The sequence below is a fragment of the Syngnathus acus genome, chromosome 21 (genome assembly GCF_901709675.1).
Source record: "Syngnathus acus chromosome 21, fSynAcu1.2, whole genome shotgun sequence".
Lineage (NCBI taxonomy): Eukaryota > Metazoa > Chordata > Actinopteri > Syngnathiformes > Syngnathidae > Syngnathus > Syngnathus acus.
In genome coordinates this window covers 1451894-1470156 of record NC_051105.1, presented here as the reverse complement: position 1 = coordinate 1470156, position 18263 = coordinate 1451894, and the positions used below count along the sequence as shown (strand labels likewise).

The window sequence follows — 18263 nt, the reverse complement described above, 5'->3', positions numbered from 1 at the left end:
GAACGTAATGGGAGCGACCGTGAGCTGCAGTCAGACAGTCGTCCTCCAAGCTCTAATATTGATGCTTAACAAGGTTCTGCAAAAAATGGGCCTGGTTCTTCTTTCTGGTTCAAAACAACTCGTAGTTTCGAGACATAAATTTGGAATTTCGGAAGCATCGCCCGGTGGGCCGCTCAGTCTGCGTTAAGAAGGAGCGTCTCAGAAAAAAGAAAAATTGAGCATCTCCTCGGCAGGCAGCCTCTCCTGCACACGCCGTTTCCCTTGGTCATTTGTCTCTGTCCACTTTTTCCCCCCACAGCCTCATATTTGCACCCACCCCCCCCCCTTTTGCTCATGCAGCCTTTTATCAATTTCGTTGTCATTCAGCTCTGCAGAACAAAAGTGTCCGTTAGCCTTTGAGCGTTAGTCTGCTTCTCTGTACACAGTAATCGAGCAGAAATTTAAACGTAAATAAAAAACAGCAGTTAAGTGTTGGGGACACTGCGACCAAAACAAAGTGCTTGACTTTATTGATGAAGGATTATCCATTGTGATCATTGACTGAACAGTTAGCCCAATGAAGCAAACGTGTTCTTTAACATCACGGCACATCTGGCCTTTGTCTGGCTCTCTCACTCTATCTCCTCGTCACGCTTGGCCGAACCTTGACTTTGAAATGCAATCTCCCGCAAAAAGCCATCAAATCAAAATTCATATTGATACTCCGGCTGGGCTTTCCTCCACCTTTTCACCATGATAAATGACCCACTGTCAGATATGACGCCTTCCCTCTCCCGTCGCCATTTTTGGATTCGGCAGACTTCTGCGGCCATCGGCCGCGAATAAACTAGTCTGCAAGTTTCAAGCTGCCGATTGCAAAGCTGTGGTGGAATAAATAACTGTAAAAAATGAAGAGTACTACTATTTCCTCAATCAATAGAATCATCGAAAGAGTAATCGAAAAAGTAATCGAGTCTGAAAATATTAGATTGTAAAAATGAATGATCACGTTTACATTTCTTTTTATATTTTATTTTGTATTTATTTTTTTCCAGATCTGTAGTTCTTTGGCAGCAGTTGCAAAATCTTTTTTGAGTCGGTTTGAACCTCGCAACACGCCAAGGGCAGACCTTTTCATTGTCTTGTGTTTTTCCCCGACATAATGATATTCTTTTTCTCGAAATAGGATTTTGGCTCTTTCTCATTTTCTCGCCTTTGTTCACCTTCACCCCTCCGTAGCGCTCAACGATGCCCCCCCCCCCTCCTCTCGCGCCGCCAGCCGGTCTCTCGTTCGGCGTTCCCGCCGCGGCTCCGTGGCGCCACAAGTGGGTGGATGAGAGGCAAATGAAAAAGCCTTGCATTTCCCCACAGTCCCTCTGACGGTGGCAGATTAAATGAGCGCCTTTTTCATCTTCTTTCTCATCTTTCTCTTTTTGCGGGCCTCCTGCGGCTCAAGTCAGAATTACCTGCGAGCGAGCTGACGACGTGGTGTCACTGGTTCATTTGGAGCCAGACGACGCTCAGCACGGATTCAAACCTGAAACAATTGCAAGCCTTGGCCACCTTTAACGGTCTTATTTTTCAATCTCTTCAGTTTCCAGTAGTTTGGAGTTCAGATGAAGTATGTTCTTCTTTCTCCTAATTAAAACGACATTTCAAAAGCAGTGAGTTTCTCCCACGCATCTGAATTATTTTATTTTCATATTTTTATATTTTATTTTATTTTACGATGAAATAGAAATGCAACTCAGCTCAAAGACCAAATTCCCGCACAGAAAGGTCCGTCCGCATTGAACACCTGACTTGCGCTAAAATGAATCTTGTGCGTTCCACTCGGCTGGACCTTCTCCCTCCCTCCCTCCCTCCCTTCCTCCCTCCCTCCCTCCCTCCCTCCCTCCCTCCCTCTCACCCCACCTTTTCATTTTCAATTAGACCTGGCAATATGAATCTTTAATAGGGTGATAATCGTGCTAGCATATTTACTGTCACCCACCATTAGGCCAGCTTAATTAGCCCATTTAGGCGGGCGAGTGTGTGACTGGCGAACGGGGGAAGCGAGCCGAGCGAGCGCCAGAGAAAATCTGCCGCCGAGCATAATGCCATCTTTGTGCCTCTGTTCTTTTCCATTTTTCTTCCGCCTTTACGTAAGTCTGCTCCGTCAATCCATCCTCCTAAGTTTGGAATGGTGACCTTCTTAAGTTTTGGCAGCACCTGTTTTGACTCTGACATGGTGACGGGTTCAGAGTCCTGCTTCCTGCGCTATTTCTTTCACTCCCGCTTTCCCATTTTGATACAAATTGTGGCTGTGGGCCAGAATGGGAATTTGGTCCATCCAAAAATCAATCCCGGTGGCACTCAAGCCGTCCTCTTGTCCTGTCCTCTGGTTTGCAGGTGCTGTGGCGCCCAGGCCGCTCTCAGGTCAGGACAAACCCGTCGCCATGGATATGGATGAGGAGGAGAATATGAGTGAGTCGGCCCGGCCCGGCCCGGCCCAGCTCTGGTGTCGTTTGCTTCACAATATGCTTGCTTGCTTGCATGTCCTCCGAGCTTTGCTTTGATGTTCTTCCCACGTGTCATCAGTACAACCCCAAAGTAGCAAATCATGTTTTTTCTTTTTTACCGCTTGGCGTAAATCGAAGCAAACTACGGCACATTCTGGAACGGTTACTTCTTGTCCTGGCGCGAAGCCGCACGTGCAGCGGTGACAACATTCAAGGGAAAAGTTAATCCCGTACATCTGGGATGCTTCACGTCAACAAACAGATTTCAACTTCTTAACTCATTCAGTGCCATTGACGGTTATAGACGTCAAAGATGTTAACTGGGTTGGCAGCGAATGAGTTAAAATTCCCTGCATAAATGAAAAAAATCTTTTCTGTTGAACTTAAAATTAATACAAAAAAAATAATAATAAAACGAAAAATGAATTAATTAAAAAAAAAATTGAAGAATTGCTGTCGTACAATATCTCAAAGTAATGCATCAGAGAATGTTTTGAGCTGTTTGGTCGTCCATAATTTAGCGCATGGGCTCCTGGTCGATGCTCTCCGCCGTTGAACTTTTGGTCTTCCGTCGTCATGCTTTGAGTCGCCACTTTGGTTCCCGTTTTGGTCAACGTGCAAGCATGTCATGCAATCCATTTGTTTCTATTTGCATGCAAGTTATTTCATTGTGATCAGGTCTACCTTGATCACTGCATTGATCTGTGTTGAAACCAAATTTAATTCAAGGTTCCACAATTATTGTTGTATGTGACCAATCAAGCTTATATTCATTTCCATTGGTTTGGAATTTAATTTGACCTATTGATCTTGAGTAACATTTTTCCTTCTCTCGTCAAGTGGCAAACTATGAGGAGCGCATGTGCCTGTTCCAGTGCACGAAAACGATGAATGCGCAGTCCCTTTTTTTGTTTGGCTTGTCTTAAGACATGAGCGCGATTTGATCGCCGTGGTAACGGCACGTCACCACAACACCGCCGGGGGAGGGCCGGGGGATTTCGGAGACACCGACGACCCGCTAATTTGAAACTTTCCTCCTTTTTGGACGACGACGACATGTCATTATTGTCCTTTTTTCTTTTCGGTGAAGGGCGGGCTCGATGTCACGCTCGTTACCGGCCGAGCTTTTTAGGATCGGCAGAGTCCTCTGGTTCTGCCCGGTTTTGATGTGCTCTCCCGTTTTGCCTGGTCCTCGCCCCCCCCCCCCCCTTGCACTCCTCCCCTGCACTCCCTCAACCCAAGCTACAGTCCCACTCATGCACACTGCGGCGGCCTCTCTTTCTCCCGAGTACCGCAAGGAGTAACCTATCAAGCCTTTGCTGAAGGATGTTATAAATGAAAATTTTTGCCAATATTCCATCCACTTTGCTTACTGGGCTCAGTGATACGTGTTCCCCAGCATATCTAACAACCTTAGCCTCAAGTTGTCCTCCATGAAAAATGCGAAATTGATTCATCATTTGAAAATAATTTCATCATTTTAATTTCACTGTACGTCATAAAGGGATGAAAACTGTCCGTTTGTAGATAGTCCGTGTGTCGAGTATTAGCACGTTAGCACATTAGCGCATCCGTTTTTTTTCTCACTTTGAGCGCCCGATTGTTTCTAGATCAATACAGTAGGAGACTCTCAAGTGTGGTTTATTTCGCTAGCCGTACCGTTAGTGATGCTTAAAATGGCAAGTAGAGAGAGAGAGAGTCTGATCTGCAGGAACACAAATCATTGGTTCAGTTCCAAAGAGCGATAAAGGAATCTATAAATTTTGCATTTACAAGGTCCTGCAACGAAGGCGTTGTCAGTTACTCTTTCTGGGCACCGCAGGTTCGAGCAGCACTGACGTTAAGGAAAACCGAAACCTGGACAACGTGTCCTGCAAAGAGGGGGTGGGTGTGGCCGAGCAGCTCCCCAATGGAAGCGGGCCGGGCGGTCGAAAGCGCCCCCTGGAGGAGGGAAACAATGGCCACGCTCACTCCAAGTTCCGGGCCAAGAAACGCAAGAAAACGCCCGGGCCCATCCTGCCCAAGAACGCCCTGATGCAGCTCAATGAAATCAAACCGGGTCTTCAGTACAAACTGCTGTCCCAAACGGGACCGGTCCACGCGCCGGTTTTTGTCATGACGGTGGAGGTCAACGGACAGACCTTTGAGGGCATGGGGCCCACCAAGAAGAAGGCCAAACTCAACGCGGCCGAGAAAGCGCTGCGCTCCTTCGTCCAGTTCCCCAACGCTTCCGAGGCGCACCTGGCCATGGGCCGAACGCTGACCGTCAACACGGACTTCACTTCCGACCAAGCCGATTTCCCGGACATGCTCTTCAACGGCTTTGAGACGCCGGCCGTACCCGACGAGCCCTTCTTTGTGGCTTCCAACGGTAGCGGCGGCGCTTTGAACTCGCTCGGGGAGTACCCGCTGCCCACGCCGCCTGGCAGCAACCTTGCCCAGGCGCCGCTGCCCCCTCCCTCGGCCTTCGGCTCCCCCGCGAGCGGCAAAAACCCCGTCATGATTCTCAATGAACTCAGGCCGGGCCTGAAATATGACTTTGTGTCCGAGAGCGGCGAGAGTCACGCCAAGAATTTTGTCATGTCGGTGACGGTGGACGCGCAGACGTTCGAAGGCTCGGGGCGCAACAAGAAGCTAGCCAAGGCCCGGGCGGCGCAGGCCGCTCTCTCGGCGCTCTTCAACATGCAACTGGACCAGACGCCGTCCAGGCAGCCCATACCCAGGGAGGGACTGCAGCTTCACCTGCCGCAGGTAAGACATTATTGCCGCTAGCCACCACTAGGGGGACGGTGGGGCGACCTCTCCCAAATATAGAGTTGGGGCCATTTTTTTGGCGTAGGGCGATCAAAATGTCGCAGCGTTTTATTTACAATGCATTTTTGGTCATGTTTGCATTATTTTCTGTCAAAGAAGTCACGTCGATAACCTTGTCACTTGAAAGTTAAAGGACGCCGACTACGAGCGGGTGAGTCCGAGCTAGCGGCAAAGTAATATTTTAATCATCTCATCAGTTTGCGTCCATCCAGCTGTGGTCGTCATTTTCTATCACATTAGCCGCCGAGCCGAGAGCTTAGCGGCTGTCAAAGAACGCGTCGTCTTCTGTTCGCTGGAGCTTGAACCGCACGGACCTTTTCTCTTAAGAGACACCTTGAAAGATATTCGGGCAGGCATTTTCGAGGTTCGTGGCGCACAACTGCCGCCGTTAGGTGAAAATCGGAGCTATCGAGAGTTGACATTGTGAGGGAACCAAAAAGAAGTCTACTACGTATTCTCTTGTCCTAATTGTTGAATAATTTTCTCAACTGCTAAGGTTGAACTGTTTCAACTTTCTGGCTCCTGTTTGGCGCCGAAGGCAAACACTGACAGGTACCGCTGCTCGTGTTTCACCATCCGTCGGATTTGACACCAGATTTGTGTGTGCGCGTGTGCGTGCATGTGGTTGCAGGTTCTCGCCGACGCCGTCTCTCGACTGGTGGTGGATAAGTTCAGCGAGCTCACAGACAACTTCACTTCCCCGCACGCGCGGCGGAAAGTCTTGGCTGGCGTCGTCATGACAACAGGTAGATCCATGTGAAGGAAGATATTGTGCGGCAAGCAACAGTAGTGTGTGGGTGTGGGTGTGTGTGTGTGTGTGTGTGTGTGTGTGTGTGTGTGTGTGTGTGTGTGTGTGTGTGTGTGTGTGTGTGTGTGTGTGTGTGTGTGTGTGTGTGTGTGTGTGTGTTTTTTTTAATGTTTTTGTTTTTATGTATGAATTTGTTTTTTTTAACTTGTTTTATTTATTTATATGCCATTCCGGTCATGATAATCCACATTTTGTATGTTTTATGTTTTTTAAGTATGTTATTTTTTTTTTTTAATTCGCTTATTTATTTATTTATTTATTGTTCATTCATTTGCCATTCTGGTCACGATAATCCACATTCTGAAAGTTTTCAACGACAGGCAATTACGCGATTAGTGTACAAGTGGTTCCGTTTGAGCCGTTGGGTCTGTCTCTTCCAAACAGGAACGGACGTAAAAGAGGCGCAGGTCATTTGCGTTTCGACGGGCACCAAATGCATCAACGGTGAGTACATGAGCGACCGCGGCCTGGCCCTCAACGACTGCCACGCTGAGATCATCGCCCGACGCTCGCTTATCAGATACCTCTACATTCAGCTGGAGTTCTTCCTCAGGTCAGCGCACGCGCCTTCCATCATCTCGTCGGAACCTCCGTCAGCAAGCTTTTGCTCAATTGATAATCCACGTTTGTCCGTAGCAGCACCAAGGAAGAGCATCACAAGTCGATATTCGTGCAGTGTGACAAAGGAGGCTACAAGCTTAAGGACAATATTCAGTTCCACCTCTACATCAGCACCTCGCCGTGCGGAGACGCCAGGATCTTCTCCCCGCACGAGGCCGGAGTGGAAGGTAACGATGGGGCGGGGCTTACTTTTGAAGATGGCACACTTGGACCAGTTAAGATGGGGAAAAAAGCTCAAATGTGAGTGGAAGATCATTTGAATTCCTGCTCCTAACCGACATGTTTATAAGGACGGGCAACAGTTTGCCAAATGTAATCCTTGAGATTGCGAGCATCTTCCGCTCGGTTCAATTTAATTACAAATTTGCCGCAACAAGCATCCGACGCATTGAATAGGAGGCTTCGTTAATTAGCGCTTTTGTTAGCCGCCGCTCGCGTCTATCAGGCGACCCGCCCTCACTGTCGGTCGGACTGATTAACCTCCCTCGTGTTTGGGTAAACGGGAGAACAACCACATTCAATTACCCGATGAATACGCAAATATTGCTGTTTTTTTTCTGGCAGCTTATTTTTGTTTTCACTTCATGCCATTCTTTGCAGTACCAAACTCAACAAGGTCTGTCAATGGTGAATGTATCATAGTTCCGGTCGAAGGGAGCCGGCCAAACACGAGGCGTCGGTCTCGGGTGCGAGCAGATGCCGTCTAATTGCTTGTCAGTTTTGCACCTTTTTGCTTTTGCCGACTTTCATGTCTTGCGAGCCAGCTAATTGAATTGCGGGGCAGTTCAAAGCTGTCAAGGAGACAGGCTATTCTTCTTAGTTGACACTTGATAAGAAAAAAATCCGTTTATTTGCAAAAATACGGTGTTCAGCATTGAGCTGTTCCAAAATTCGGCCTCCAATTTGCAACCTTTCCCTTCTCCTTCCAGACCAAGGAGACAGACACCCCAATCGGAAAGCAAGAGGTCAGCTTCGGACCAAGATCGAGTCGGGCGAGGGCACCATACCCGTGAGGTCCAGTAACACCATCCAAACGTGGGACGGCGTCCTCCAGGGGGAGCGGCTTCTCACCATGTCCTGCAGCGACAAGATTGCCAGGTCAAGATTGATTGATACGCAAAAGTGTTTTTATGACTTTGCCCTCCCACCCCCGCTGATAGCAAATTGTCATAGAAGAAGAAAAAATCCACTGTCTCCCCCTTAGCTAGATTTACTCCTCCCATCAAGTCGGCCGGGCCTGTAAATCCTGCCGAGTCCATCATTTTCTCCACGCGGCCATCATGGCGTCTTTAGTCCCTGTCGGCGTTCAAGGCGACGGCGGGCCGTCCTTTGATGAAGCGAGGCTGCCCGTTGCCGAGCAAACCGTTGACGTTCTCCATAACTCTTGTCTCGGGACGGTAATACCTTGCCTCAGTGCACCGAATGATTGGACGCCGAGTGAAGGCCTTGTGCCTGTTCCTGTTCTGTTTTGCAGGGTGCCGTTACTCTTGCAGCTTGTCGGACGTGTGCTATCGATTGCACTTTTTTTTTTTGGGGGTCTTGCTGTCGCCTTTTGTCAAACGTAGAGGGATCTAAGTCAGTAGAGGGCAAAATAGCTTCTATCAAGAAAGCAACGCTGGAGTTAATGAGTAACGATTGATTGGCCCTCTCAGATGATGTGATGCCAGGCACGGTTGGGAGAAAGTTGCAATCGCTTTGAGTTCATGAAGCAGCCTGGCCTTCACTTACGAGTGTAGTACTCAGTATCAAACGCTTGCATTTAAAGTCAGCCCCTTTATTTATTCATTTATTTATTTAATATCTCATATTTTGTATTTGCTTATTTAATTGTGCTTATTTATTTAGTTAATTTTTCATATTTAATTTTGCTTATTTATTTGTTGTTTTTTTTATTTTGCGCATTTCATTTTATTTACTTATTTAATTTTGCATATTAGATTTTTTTTTATTTACTAATTTTGCTTATTTATTTATTTATTTTTAAATGTTCTACGTGGCTCCTGTAGTCTGAACGATATTCTGGCTAAAGTCTGAGTAACGGGATCAAATCGGAACTAGCCTCACTAAATAGGGGACACTGGGGACAGAGCCTTATTCTTAAAAGCGTCCCCCCCCACCCCCCTTCCTCACTTCCACATTTTAGTGCACGCACGCACATTTTCTCCTTCCAAGTGAGGCGGGAGCGTGATGCTTGGCAGAGCATGTCAATGGGAAAATGACGAGGGAGCGATGGCTAATGATACAGCACAAAAATACAGGGCAATTTGATTAAAAAAAAAATTGGATCCCTCGGTGGGATTGTGTGCGCTACGACGCGTTGCCCCGTGGCATCGTATCTCATTTATCTTACATGTGTTGCCATTCAGCACAACATATTCCTATCGCCTCTCCACTTTACAACCGCAAATTTGACAATGGAAATTCAAATAAAATAGTGTTGATATAATTAGCAGCCAACCCGACACTGGTGGATTTCCAGCATATGGATGGAACGGTATTTCCTGGATTTTGGTGCAGGTGGAACGTGGTGGGCATCCAGGGCTCCCTGATGAGCTACTTCACAGAGCCCATCTACTTCTCCAGCATCATCCTGGGGAGCCTCTACCACGCCGACCACCTCTCCCGAGCCATGTACCAGCGCATCGCCGATATCGAGGACCTCCCCCAGCAGTTCACGCTCAACAGACCTCTTCTCAGCGGTGAGAAAATCATTTGAGACCAACAACTGTGGAACCTTTTTGTGATCAAGCGGCCCGACCACTTTTGCAGGGATAAGCAACGCCGAGGCCAGGCAGCCGGGCAAAGCGCCTAACTTCAGCGTCAACTGGACGGTGGGTGACCAAGGCCTGGAGGTGATCAACGCCACCACGGGCAAGGACGACATGGGCCGGGCCTCGCGCCTCTGCAAGCACGCCCTCTATAGCCGCTGGGTGCGCCTGCACTCCAAGGTACGTACGGCAATCGTTGCGGAAATTTTTCCGATCCCCTTGCTGATTGGTGGTCTCGCCTGCCCCCCCCCCGCAGCTGTCCGCTGTGTTACGGATCAAGGTGCTCAAGCCGGCCTCGTACCACGACGCCAAGCAGGCGGCGGCCGAGTACCACTCGGCCAAGCAGGCGCTCATCAAGGCTTTCCACAAGGCCGGCTTGGGGGCTTGGGTCAAAAAGCCCAGCGAGCAGGACCAGTTCACTCTGGCCTCCTGAGGGGACTATGGGATTCTGAACTCCCCCGCCCCAGAACTGGTGTTAGCCTCTCTCTCGTGTAGAGCCCCTTAGCCGCCGCGTCCTTCCCGTATATTTGCACGCACTTGCAGCTGTTAACTCGTGGAAATTAAATGTGCATAGTTCCCAAAAATTCAAACAAACAAAAAAAAAAACAGCCCATCTCATCAGGGTCACCACTTACCGGACTCACCTCATGAAATTGTGTGCTTTGTTTTATTTTTTTATTTTTTTTTTTGCTTTTGACAGATTGTGGGCTTCCCCACGTACTAAAACTGGAATCTATAGACAGAGAAAGTGTATGTCGCTATTTTGTTTGAGAAAGTGTCGTCAGATGAGAGACGTGTAAAAGTTGAAGGCCGGGAAATGAAATCCTAACCAACTCGTCATCCAACGTGTCATTTGGATCTTCGATATTTAGATGAGACGTGCTCACCGCAAAGGGATTTTATTTTCTTTTTAGATTTTTTTGGACTTTGATGTGTACTCGTACATTCCTTCTCGGTGTGCGGCCGTGCCGATGTCGACTTGAGCTGGCGGAAGCCCGGCCGGCTCTCGCCTGCTGCTGCTGCTGCTGCTGCTGCTGCTGCTGCTTTGGGGAAAGTTGAGTTTTTTTTGCATGGCGGACCCACACAGCAGACAGCGGCGCATGCGGAGAAGTAGAAAAAAAAGAATGGAAAGCCTCCGTTGCGTGCGTGCGAATGAATGCCAGCATCTTCCTCCACAGGCAGCTTTCAATCTGTGTCTGTGTTTTCTACATTTCTGCTGTTGGTTGTTTGGGTTTACGGAGGAGACGTCGCTTATGTTTTCTCAACGGTGGGCTTTTTTTTGTAGATCCTGGATTATACTTTAAAAAAAACAAAAAGACAAGAGCTTTTAAGTGATACTGGATTTTTTTTTGATTTGGGGGAGGGGTGGGTGGAAATACTGACTGATGCAGATATTTGTTTAAAAAAAAAAAAAAACAGCACTATTGAGCTAACGGCTGATATTTTTACGTACACGTTTGAAGGTACACACGTACTGTTTGTGAAATGTATTTAAAAAGTACTCACTATGCAAAATGGCCCGCTAGACGGTAGTGTCGTATTTATCGTATGCTAGTTGTTTGACGTGAGCGTCATTTTAAATGTTGTCACTTTGGAGTTCACTCTTGGTAGGATTTCAATCAAAAAGGTGAAGCGTTAGCGAGTAGAACACTTCCTCCCGATTCTACCATACTCAAAACTGCTTCTGAACTTACTTGAAATTCTCAAGTCATTTGCTGAAATTTGTCCTGACAGCCGACGGACTGTCTTGCTGTTCCTCTTTGGTCCTGTAGGTGTCACTAACCCGTGTTTCAGACTTTTTGTTTTGTATCAAGATTTGCACATCTTGAAGGACATTTTATGTGAAAAAAAAAACTACAGTGACAGTAAAGCCGGGTACGCGCATGCCGACAATTGGGACGAATTTTGCGTCTGAAAGTTTTTCTTCAACCAATTACTGTAACGAGTGGGCTTTTTTTTTTCCCTTTCTGAAAACCTTATTAAGCATGTTCAATATTTGCATTTGCAAATTCCTGATTGGCTGTTGGGCTCAAAATCGTCCCGGTTTTCATTCTTTGTGCACCCAACGTCATCTGATCTACTGCTCCACCGTGATGTCACTCAACGTCGTCCACGCCGACGCGACGAGAACACGTTTGACGTCTTTTTGTGACTTTGATGTAATCGCTCGGCGTGTGCGGGGGGGTGCTCGGGCTTCTCAAAGCGAAGCAAACTCGGAATCTTCACCAAAGATGATGTCGACGTGCGTGTGTTTGGGGGAATCCAGATGTTTGAATTTGCAGTCAAGCCTTCCTATTGGCGGGCGTTCAGGGACCAGGAAGCCCACGAAGAGTAGAAAAAATCCACAAATAATTGATGGAACCAAATCAAAGACTCGGACGAAAGAAAGGAACTCCAGATCACTTCCGACCGACAACAACCCAGGCTAAACTAAGCTCCTCCCCCTTGCATCCAAGGATTTGAAGTCCTCAGTCGGGCTTTTGTTGCGCATTTTCTACCCCGCCATCAGGAAGAATTCAAAATGTGATTTTTATTTCCTTCTTTCCGGGATAGTGCTGTCGATATTTCAGCGTGAAGTATTCATTGTTCGGCCCCGCACGCTGTCGTGACAATTGCAGGCCCCCACTTGTCGTCGTAGCATAGCGGCCGACACGTGTGATGTCATAAGTAGCGCATGTCTCTCTCCCTCCCGTCGTTTGATGAAGAGTTGAGAATCTTCCAGGACTGAATGTAAAATGTGACATTTTGATAAGATGGTAGAAGAGCGTAGGATCCTGCACCAAAGTGACATGCAATACCCCCTGCCCCGCCCCCGCTGTGATGTCACTTTAATTGACCCTAACCCCCCCCCAGACACACACTTTATTCTTTTTGTACATGAGGACTTCCTGCTTGTAAAGTTGTCTCTCTTCCTTCTTTCGACTGCACTGAAGATGTCAACCGATGATGTCATAAGAAACCGTTTCGGGTTCGGCTGGTGGATGCCGGCAGTAAGAACTGAACTGAATTCTCCTCGCACCTCCACTTGTACATTTTCAATGATGCTCAGTGCCCCTCACCCACCCCCATGTGTGAAGCCCCCCAACCAACAAACTCGACAGTACAACCTTGCATGTATTTACCAACGTTGCACCTCGCATGATGATTAACTTAAAAGGACTCGTGGAGGGGGGGAAGAAAAAAATATAAAGATAGAGACATAAAAAGAATAAAAGAGTTCTTAGTTTACTTTTGCATGTGTTGCAAGAGTGTTTCTTTCAATGTGACGTGACTGCCTGCCACGTTCCAAAAACAAATCCAAATGTCAAAATCAAACAAAATGCCATTCAATTTACATGCAAAATAAATTGTTGAGTCAAACAAAACATTTATGAATCGAAAACAAAATGAAGAATAATGGAAAATAGAAATAATAATTAAAAATAATGTTCTTAAAATGGTTCTACTAATTGATGACAAATCTAGATTTTTTCACAATTTCAAATGATTATTTTTAAAGTAAAAACAAGACAGATTTTTTTTTTGATGAGGGGCACAGCTAGTGTTTGAAGCTGATTGAGTGAAACGGCACAAACAAAAAAGTCCAAAGTTTCCGTGACATAACTCCCAATTCTCACAAGTCATCTTTGAGTCATCCAAACACGGACGGCGCCGTTGATAATTCATGCAGCTTCTTTTCAACATGACGACGCGACCCCCGACAGAGCAGCGGCAACATTTCAACGCAATTAAATGTGACATGTGGAAATGAAGGCACGCTGGCGTGCTAATATCACGCCTCGAACTCAATAATGCATCACAAAGCAAAAGTTGAAAGCTCATGAAAATTAGTGAGATCAACAAGAACCGGAAGGGGCGTGTAAAAGGGGGGGCCGGAGGGGGCTTCAACCACCTCCACAGACAGGAATGACAAATCATTAGCGTTGGTCCGCCACTTAATGGAAGCTTCTCTTCCAAGGCCCGCATTTCAATTTTCTGCTTAGCGGACTTGATGGCAGTGCGACGTCGCTCCCTACCTCGTCCGCCCGTTCCTCATCTTGCCGGTGTGACCTCGTGCGTGCGTGTGTCTCGCTGTAATGTGGCCGCCGTGTTCAAGGCCAATGGATGAGAAGGGAAATAAATGCCTCTCAAGGTAAAGCGCCGTCAAGCAGATTCAAATCGGCTTCAGATCAGACCTTGGTGGCAAAACTTCATTGAGAGGTGAGGCCAGGCAGGGCGACGAGCGTCATTAGAATGGAAGGCGGGCGGGCGAGCGAGCTGACATTTGCATGGTGACCTTTGCGCTGTACGCGGGGCGGCCAAATTGCTTGTCCTCCAGACGCGCCGCATCATATCAGCGTGCCTGTGGGGCTGCATTTAAGTACCACAGGGGCATCCCATTCTTCGAGATGCATTCAGACAGTGTGTTTTCTGAGGGGAGGGGGGAGGAACTGAATAGATTGATGGCATATTACCCAGAGCTCTTGCTCGCTTAATGAGCTATTTTGCAGCAAGCCGCCGCTGTTTGAATTGCTAAATTGTCAAAACAGTGTGCAAAGCGCCGCTAATAGCCCCGTGCCCTTGACGCTGACAGGCCTCGGACAAAATCTTTTGCATGAGGCGTCTGCGAGTGTGTGTGTGTGTCTGTGTGTGTGTGTCTGTGTGTGTGTGGTCAACAGAGAAACGTCGTGTGTTGGAGATGATCATGTAGAAAGGGCCCCGCTGTGACAAGTCGAAAGGTAAGCAGAGCTGCAATGAGTTTTGTTGTATTGCGCAGATTAGTTCAAGCTAACGGTATTAGCGTCTCCCAAGTGCAGGGCGAGCTTAGCTTGAACCCAGATTATAAGGTTTTTAGTTACTTTAATTCATAACAACATTATTCATTTATTTGTTTATTTTTGCTTTGTGTTTGAAGCCAGAATTCAAGCAAACTTCAAATTAACAACTGCTTGCCGATGCACTTTGAATGTTGAAGTAGTAAACATGTTTTTGTTTTTTTCCTTGGTTTTCGTGTTGCATTTATGGCTCACAGACACATTTTTATTTATTGAATATTTGTTTTATTTTTCCAGACAAGCTGTAAACAAAAATGGACACTTGGGTGCCCAAAAGCTGCTCTAAAAACCGAAACAAGTCAGTGTCATGTTTACTTGGTTTGAATTCCTATTATGGAGATAATGACTTAATTAGTCTGCTTCCAAAATGTCAGCGGGCGGCTTTTGTCTCGTTCGACAGAGCCGGCCACCGTTTCGAGTCTTCATTTCTGTTTGGGCAAATATTTGTTTAGCGTGCAGAGGAGCTTCATCTCCTCCAACTCCATAAAGCAAGCCAATAAGCTAACTGCCCTCATTTGGGCCAAGCGTAATGGAGCGCTAGCTAGCTCACGCTTACTTCAAATAAAAAACATGCGGCAAAGTTTGAATCATTAAAAGGGAGATGAATGAAAAGTTTCTGACCTATCTAAAATGTTTTCCCCCTCTCTGACTTCAAGCGAGCGCAAAACCACGAGAACCTTCAAGAACATCTTGTTAATTAAAATCTGGCCAGCCGGAGAAACCAGAACTTTGTACTCCCAAGGCCGCCCGCGTTGGTCCTTTCAGGATCTGCAAGAGATAATGGCCGCCAATTTCTTTTGGATATTCTCCTCGTTGGTCAGAATGTTGGACCTGACAGCACAAATCTTGTCCTGGTAATCTTTCATCTGCTGGTCCAGCTCGCCCAGTTCGGCCTTGAGAGGTTCCACTGCCTGCTCCGTCACTCTGCGGGATCACACACGCATTCGCTAACGTCGCTAACGTGGCGTGACTCGGCGCGTGTACCGACTTGTTCTCCTGCAGCAGAGCCTGCGCGTGCTCCTTGTTCTCCTTGCGCCAGCTTTGCAGCTCGGCTTGCATGGCGTCGATGTCCTCCTGAACGTAGTCCATGATCTTGCCCAGCGGCAGCGCGCTCTGACACACCGACTGGATGGAAGCGCGTAGACGTTCCACCTCCCGTGTCACCAGGTCCTCCTCTTTCCGGCGGGCTTCCTCGGACATCAGCTTCTGAGACAGTCAAACAACGGCCGTGTTGTCTTTTACTGAAATCCGAAAAAGAAATTCATCGGTGGCAAGATGACCTCTTTGGATTTATTGGAGGACGCCGACGGTTCGTAGTCTTTTTTGGTTTCGAGGATCTTCTTCACCAGTCCCCCTGCGTGAACGGAAACATTGGTTCGACAAAGCCAGAGATTGCGCAACTCCTTCTTAACTTGGCTGTGCTCTTTTGATGGAGCGTAACAAAAAGAGGAAAAGAATGTTTACCATGTTTTGCTTCACTGCGGAGGTCTTGTGCACAGTCCTGGAACAGAAAAGACACACGATAATGCTAAAATGATGCGGTTCCACTTGCGGAGCAAAGGTGGGGCACTGCCCTCCTGAAAGATGCTTTTGTCTGATTTTTTTACTTACCTTCTCTAGAGCATCTACAGATTCAGGGGCCGCCTCCGCTACCAGAAACTGCTCATCTTCCTCATCCTCATCATCAGACAACTTCTTCCCTTCTCTGATGACTGACGACTTGGCACTGGAGAGCCTGCAAAAGCACAAATGCAGATTTGTACAAATACAGGAACCGCTTTTGCGTCTGAGACGAGAAGATGCAATCACCTCACCTCTCAGGTGGAAGCCCTTCGACGAAGCTCTCCTGTGTCTTGACTCGAGGAGGAGCCGGCCGAGCGCTGCTGGGCCGCGGCGCCGCTCGGCTGTTGCTAGGCAACCCAAGAGGCATCAATTGCACCGAATGGATTGAGGATGTGAGTCGAGGTCGGCGCCGCCCACCTGGAGGCCACGTCAGGCGAAAGTGAGGAGCCTGCAACATCGCCGCTTTCATTGTTAGGAGGACTCGGACCGTGCTCGGCGTCTTTGCACTGGATGGTGGCTTCTTTAGAGACACCTGCGCAAAACAAGACTTCAATACCAGTAGCACTTTTGTCAGGAGGAAAAAAATGAAAGGAGCTTTGACTTACCGCCGCCTTCACCGTCCGATTCGTCTGTTGACAAAAGACAAACCTCATGAGAGAAAACATCAGCTTCCTAAAGTCGTTTCCTTCTTTCCTTCCTTGCGCACTCGGCCGAGGAAATGAGGTTCATATTAGCACATTAACATTTCCGTGCAGCAAATGTACCTCCAAACTTGTTTTTCCTTCTTTGCCCTTTGGCAGAACTTGTTCCGGTCGGACTCTCCGTGCGTGACGCCGCCTTGTGTCGCTCGCTCGCTGCGCTTTTGACTTTGTCCTTCTCTCTTGTCTTGTTGCCTTGACCTTTGTCTTTCCCGTTCCGTTCTTTCTGGCGACTCTTGTCTTCCTGCTCGCCATCTTTGGCGAGCTCCTGTTCCCGCCGCCTGTGCTCCTTGGCGTTGCGGTGTTCCCTCTCACCGTCTCGCCGCCGTCTCTCAGGTTCTCCGTGCGGCTCCGGCTCCTCCTCGACCCTGCTCTCGCTCTGCTCCGTCGTCTTCTTCTCCTGGCGCCCCTCGGCAACGTCCTTGTCTTGGGATTTGAGCGTACTCTCCCTGGCCCTCACGTCCAACCTCTCTCCTGCAAGAACTCTCCTCACGGCCTCCTTACTGGACATCTGAGCGACACATCAGCATGACTATGAAGACCGGTCCCACATTTGCCACATTCATTACCTTGTTGAGGCAGCACTTGGCAACGGTCTGCAGGAACTCGTTGGTCTTCTCGGGCTCATGACCGGCGACAATATGCGCCGGTCTGACCGCAAGGGGTTCTCCAGTGACCAGCACCACAACATCGATGGCTTTCTGGAGGAACGCCAGCTTCATCTCCTTGTCCTAAAAATGCTTGGTTGCTTTACCAAGTAGGGTGTCTTGATTTTTGTCCAACTTACCTTGATACATTCTGACTTCAATTCATTGTCTTTGTACAAGCCTTTCATAAAGCCAGTGGTCCTGATGATCTGCGAAAGGTGCAGGAAGCAAGCGATCACATGGATGCCATCAGTTCAATCTTACGTCGTCATCTTGACAACAACTTTATGAACAAATTGCTGCCATCTTGCTATTGGGTAAGAGCATAGCCACTCTTAACTTGTTCATTCGACCTATCCAAAGTTTCTCACAAAGTAACAGCACCACCTATTGGCTATTTTGCGTTAGAACAACGTGCGGTCAGTATAACATAAACAAGTAGGTTTTTATTTTATTCAATTATTAGGTTATTGATCAGATCAGGCGGCATCTCTGCGGTTTGTGGTGATTACAAATGCATGTCTGAGTTCTATTCTGGTTGGCCGTTGTACAAATGCATGTCTGAGTTCTATTCTGGTTGGCCGTTCTTTTCTTTCAACGTTATTTTGCAGAAGTCTCACCTCAGAGAAGATGTCGTGCAGGTATCGAAACGGCGGTTTGTTCAGCAGTTTATCAGTGAGAGCCGGTTTCTTTATCACTTTGCCCAGTGTGCTTTGTGTCTTTTTGATTATTTGGCTGTTTATGGTGGCCATTATTTGACTAATAAGCTGGTACTCGATTATCTTTGGGTTTTGTCTTTTTTTGGCAAATGAACTTATTCGGTCATTAAAATGCCGAGGGGCCGGTGAAATTGTTTTGCCTTTATTTCGTCACGTTGATGAGCAGTGACGTCACAAGCACGTCATAATCTTCACCAGGGAGTGCCAATTTCGCCACGTACACTCTATCATTGTTTGAAAAATAATCAACAATCAATATATCAATGACTTATGGCCTCAATTACCCAAACACGCTCTTGTGGAAGTCAGGTAAACCGTAACAGCAATGAAC

The 18263-nt window shown here is 47.5% G+C and overlaps 2 protein-coding genes across 3 annotated transcripts in view; one reads left to right on the top strand and one right to left on the bottom strand.

Annotated features, from left to right (window-relative positions):
• Window positions 1-11832, top strand: part of adarb1b (adenosine deaminase RNA specific B1b) — a 42436-nt gene extending 30604 nt beyond the window's left edge. Inside the window, exons 4-12 of one of the 2 annotated variants that reach the window (XM_037239753.1) lie at window positions 2371-2445; window positions 4303-5231; window positions 5926-6040; window positions 6487-6655; window positions 6742-6890; window positions 7653-7821; window positions 9241-9422; window positions 9493-9671; window positions 9748-11832. In XM_037239753.1, coding sequence (XP_037095648.1) covers window positions 2418-2445; window positions 4303-5231; window positions 5926-6040; window positions 6487-6655; window positions 6742-6890; window positions 7653-7821; window positions 9241-9422; window positions 9493-9671; window positions 9748-9924 — 2097 coding nt within the window. In that variant the 5' untranslated portion in view covers window positions 2371-2417 and the 3' untranslated portion in view covers window positions 9925-11832. Of the gene's footprint in view, window positions 1-2370; window positions 2446-4302; window positions 5232-5925; window positions 6041-6486; window positions 6656-6738; window positions 6891-7652; window positions 7822-9240; window positions 9423-9492; window positions 9672-9747 lie in introns of both variants that reach the window. The other variant, XM_037239752.1, reaches the window with a different exon arrangement.
• Window positions 11833-14668: 2836 nt separating this feature from the next.
• On the bottom strand, window positions 14669-18026 carry LOC119115058 (TRAF3-interacting protein 1-like). Its single transcript, XM_037239232.1, has 12 exons — window positions 17834-18026; window positions 17354-17422; window positions 17136-17297; window positions 16633-17077; window positions 16474-16497; window positions 16286-16400; window positions 16120-16215; window positions 15917-16040; window positions 15770-15806; window positions 15586-15659; window positions 15294-15511; window positions 14669-15229 (listed from the first exon to the last, which is right to left on the bottom strand). Exons 1-12 carry the CDS (start codon window positions 17963-17965, stop codon window positions 15067-15069), a joined length of 1659 nt encoding a protein of 552 aa, XP_037095127.1. The 5' UTR covers window positions 17966-18026; the 3' UTR covers window positions 14669-15066.
• Window positions 18027-18263: the final 237 nt, after the last annotated feature.

Bases quoted from the DNA above. Each gene is read 5' to 3' on its own strand.
- LOC119115058 (XM_037239232.1), bottom strand. From the start codon at position 17,965: ATGGCCACCATAAACAGCCAAATAATCAAAAAGACACAAAGCACACTG. The intron at 16,216-16,285 runs GTGGGCGGCGCC...TGGGTTGCCTAG, and splicing joins TCGCCTGACGTGGCCTCCAG to CAACAGCCGAGCGGCGCCGC. The intron at 15,807-15,916 runs GTAAGTAAAAAA...TTTCTGTTCCAG, and splicing joins CTGTAGATGCTCTAGAGAAG to GACTGTGCACAAGACCTCCG.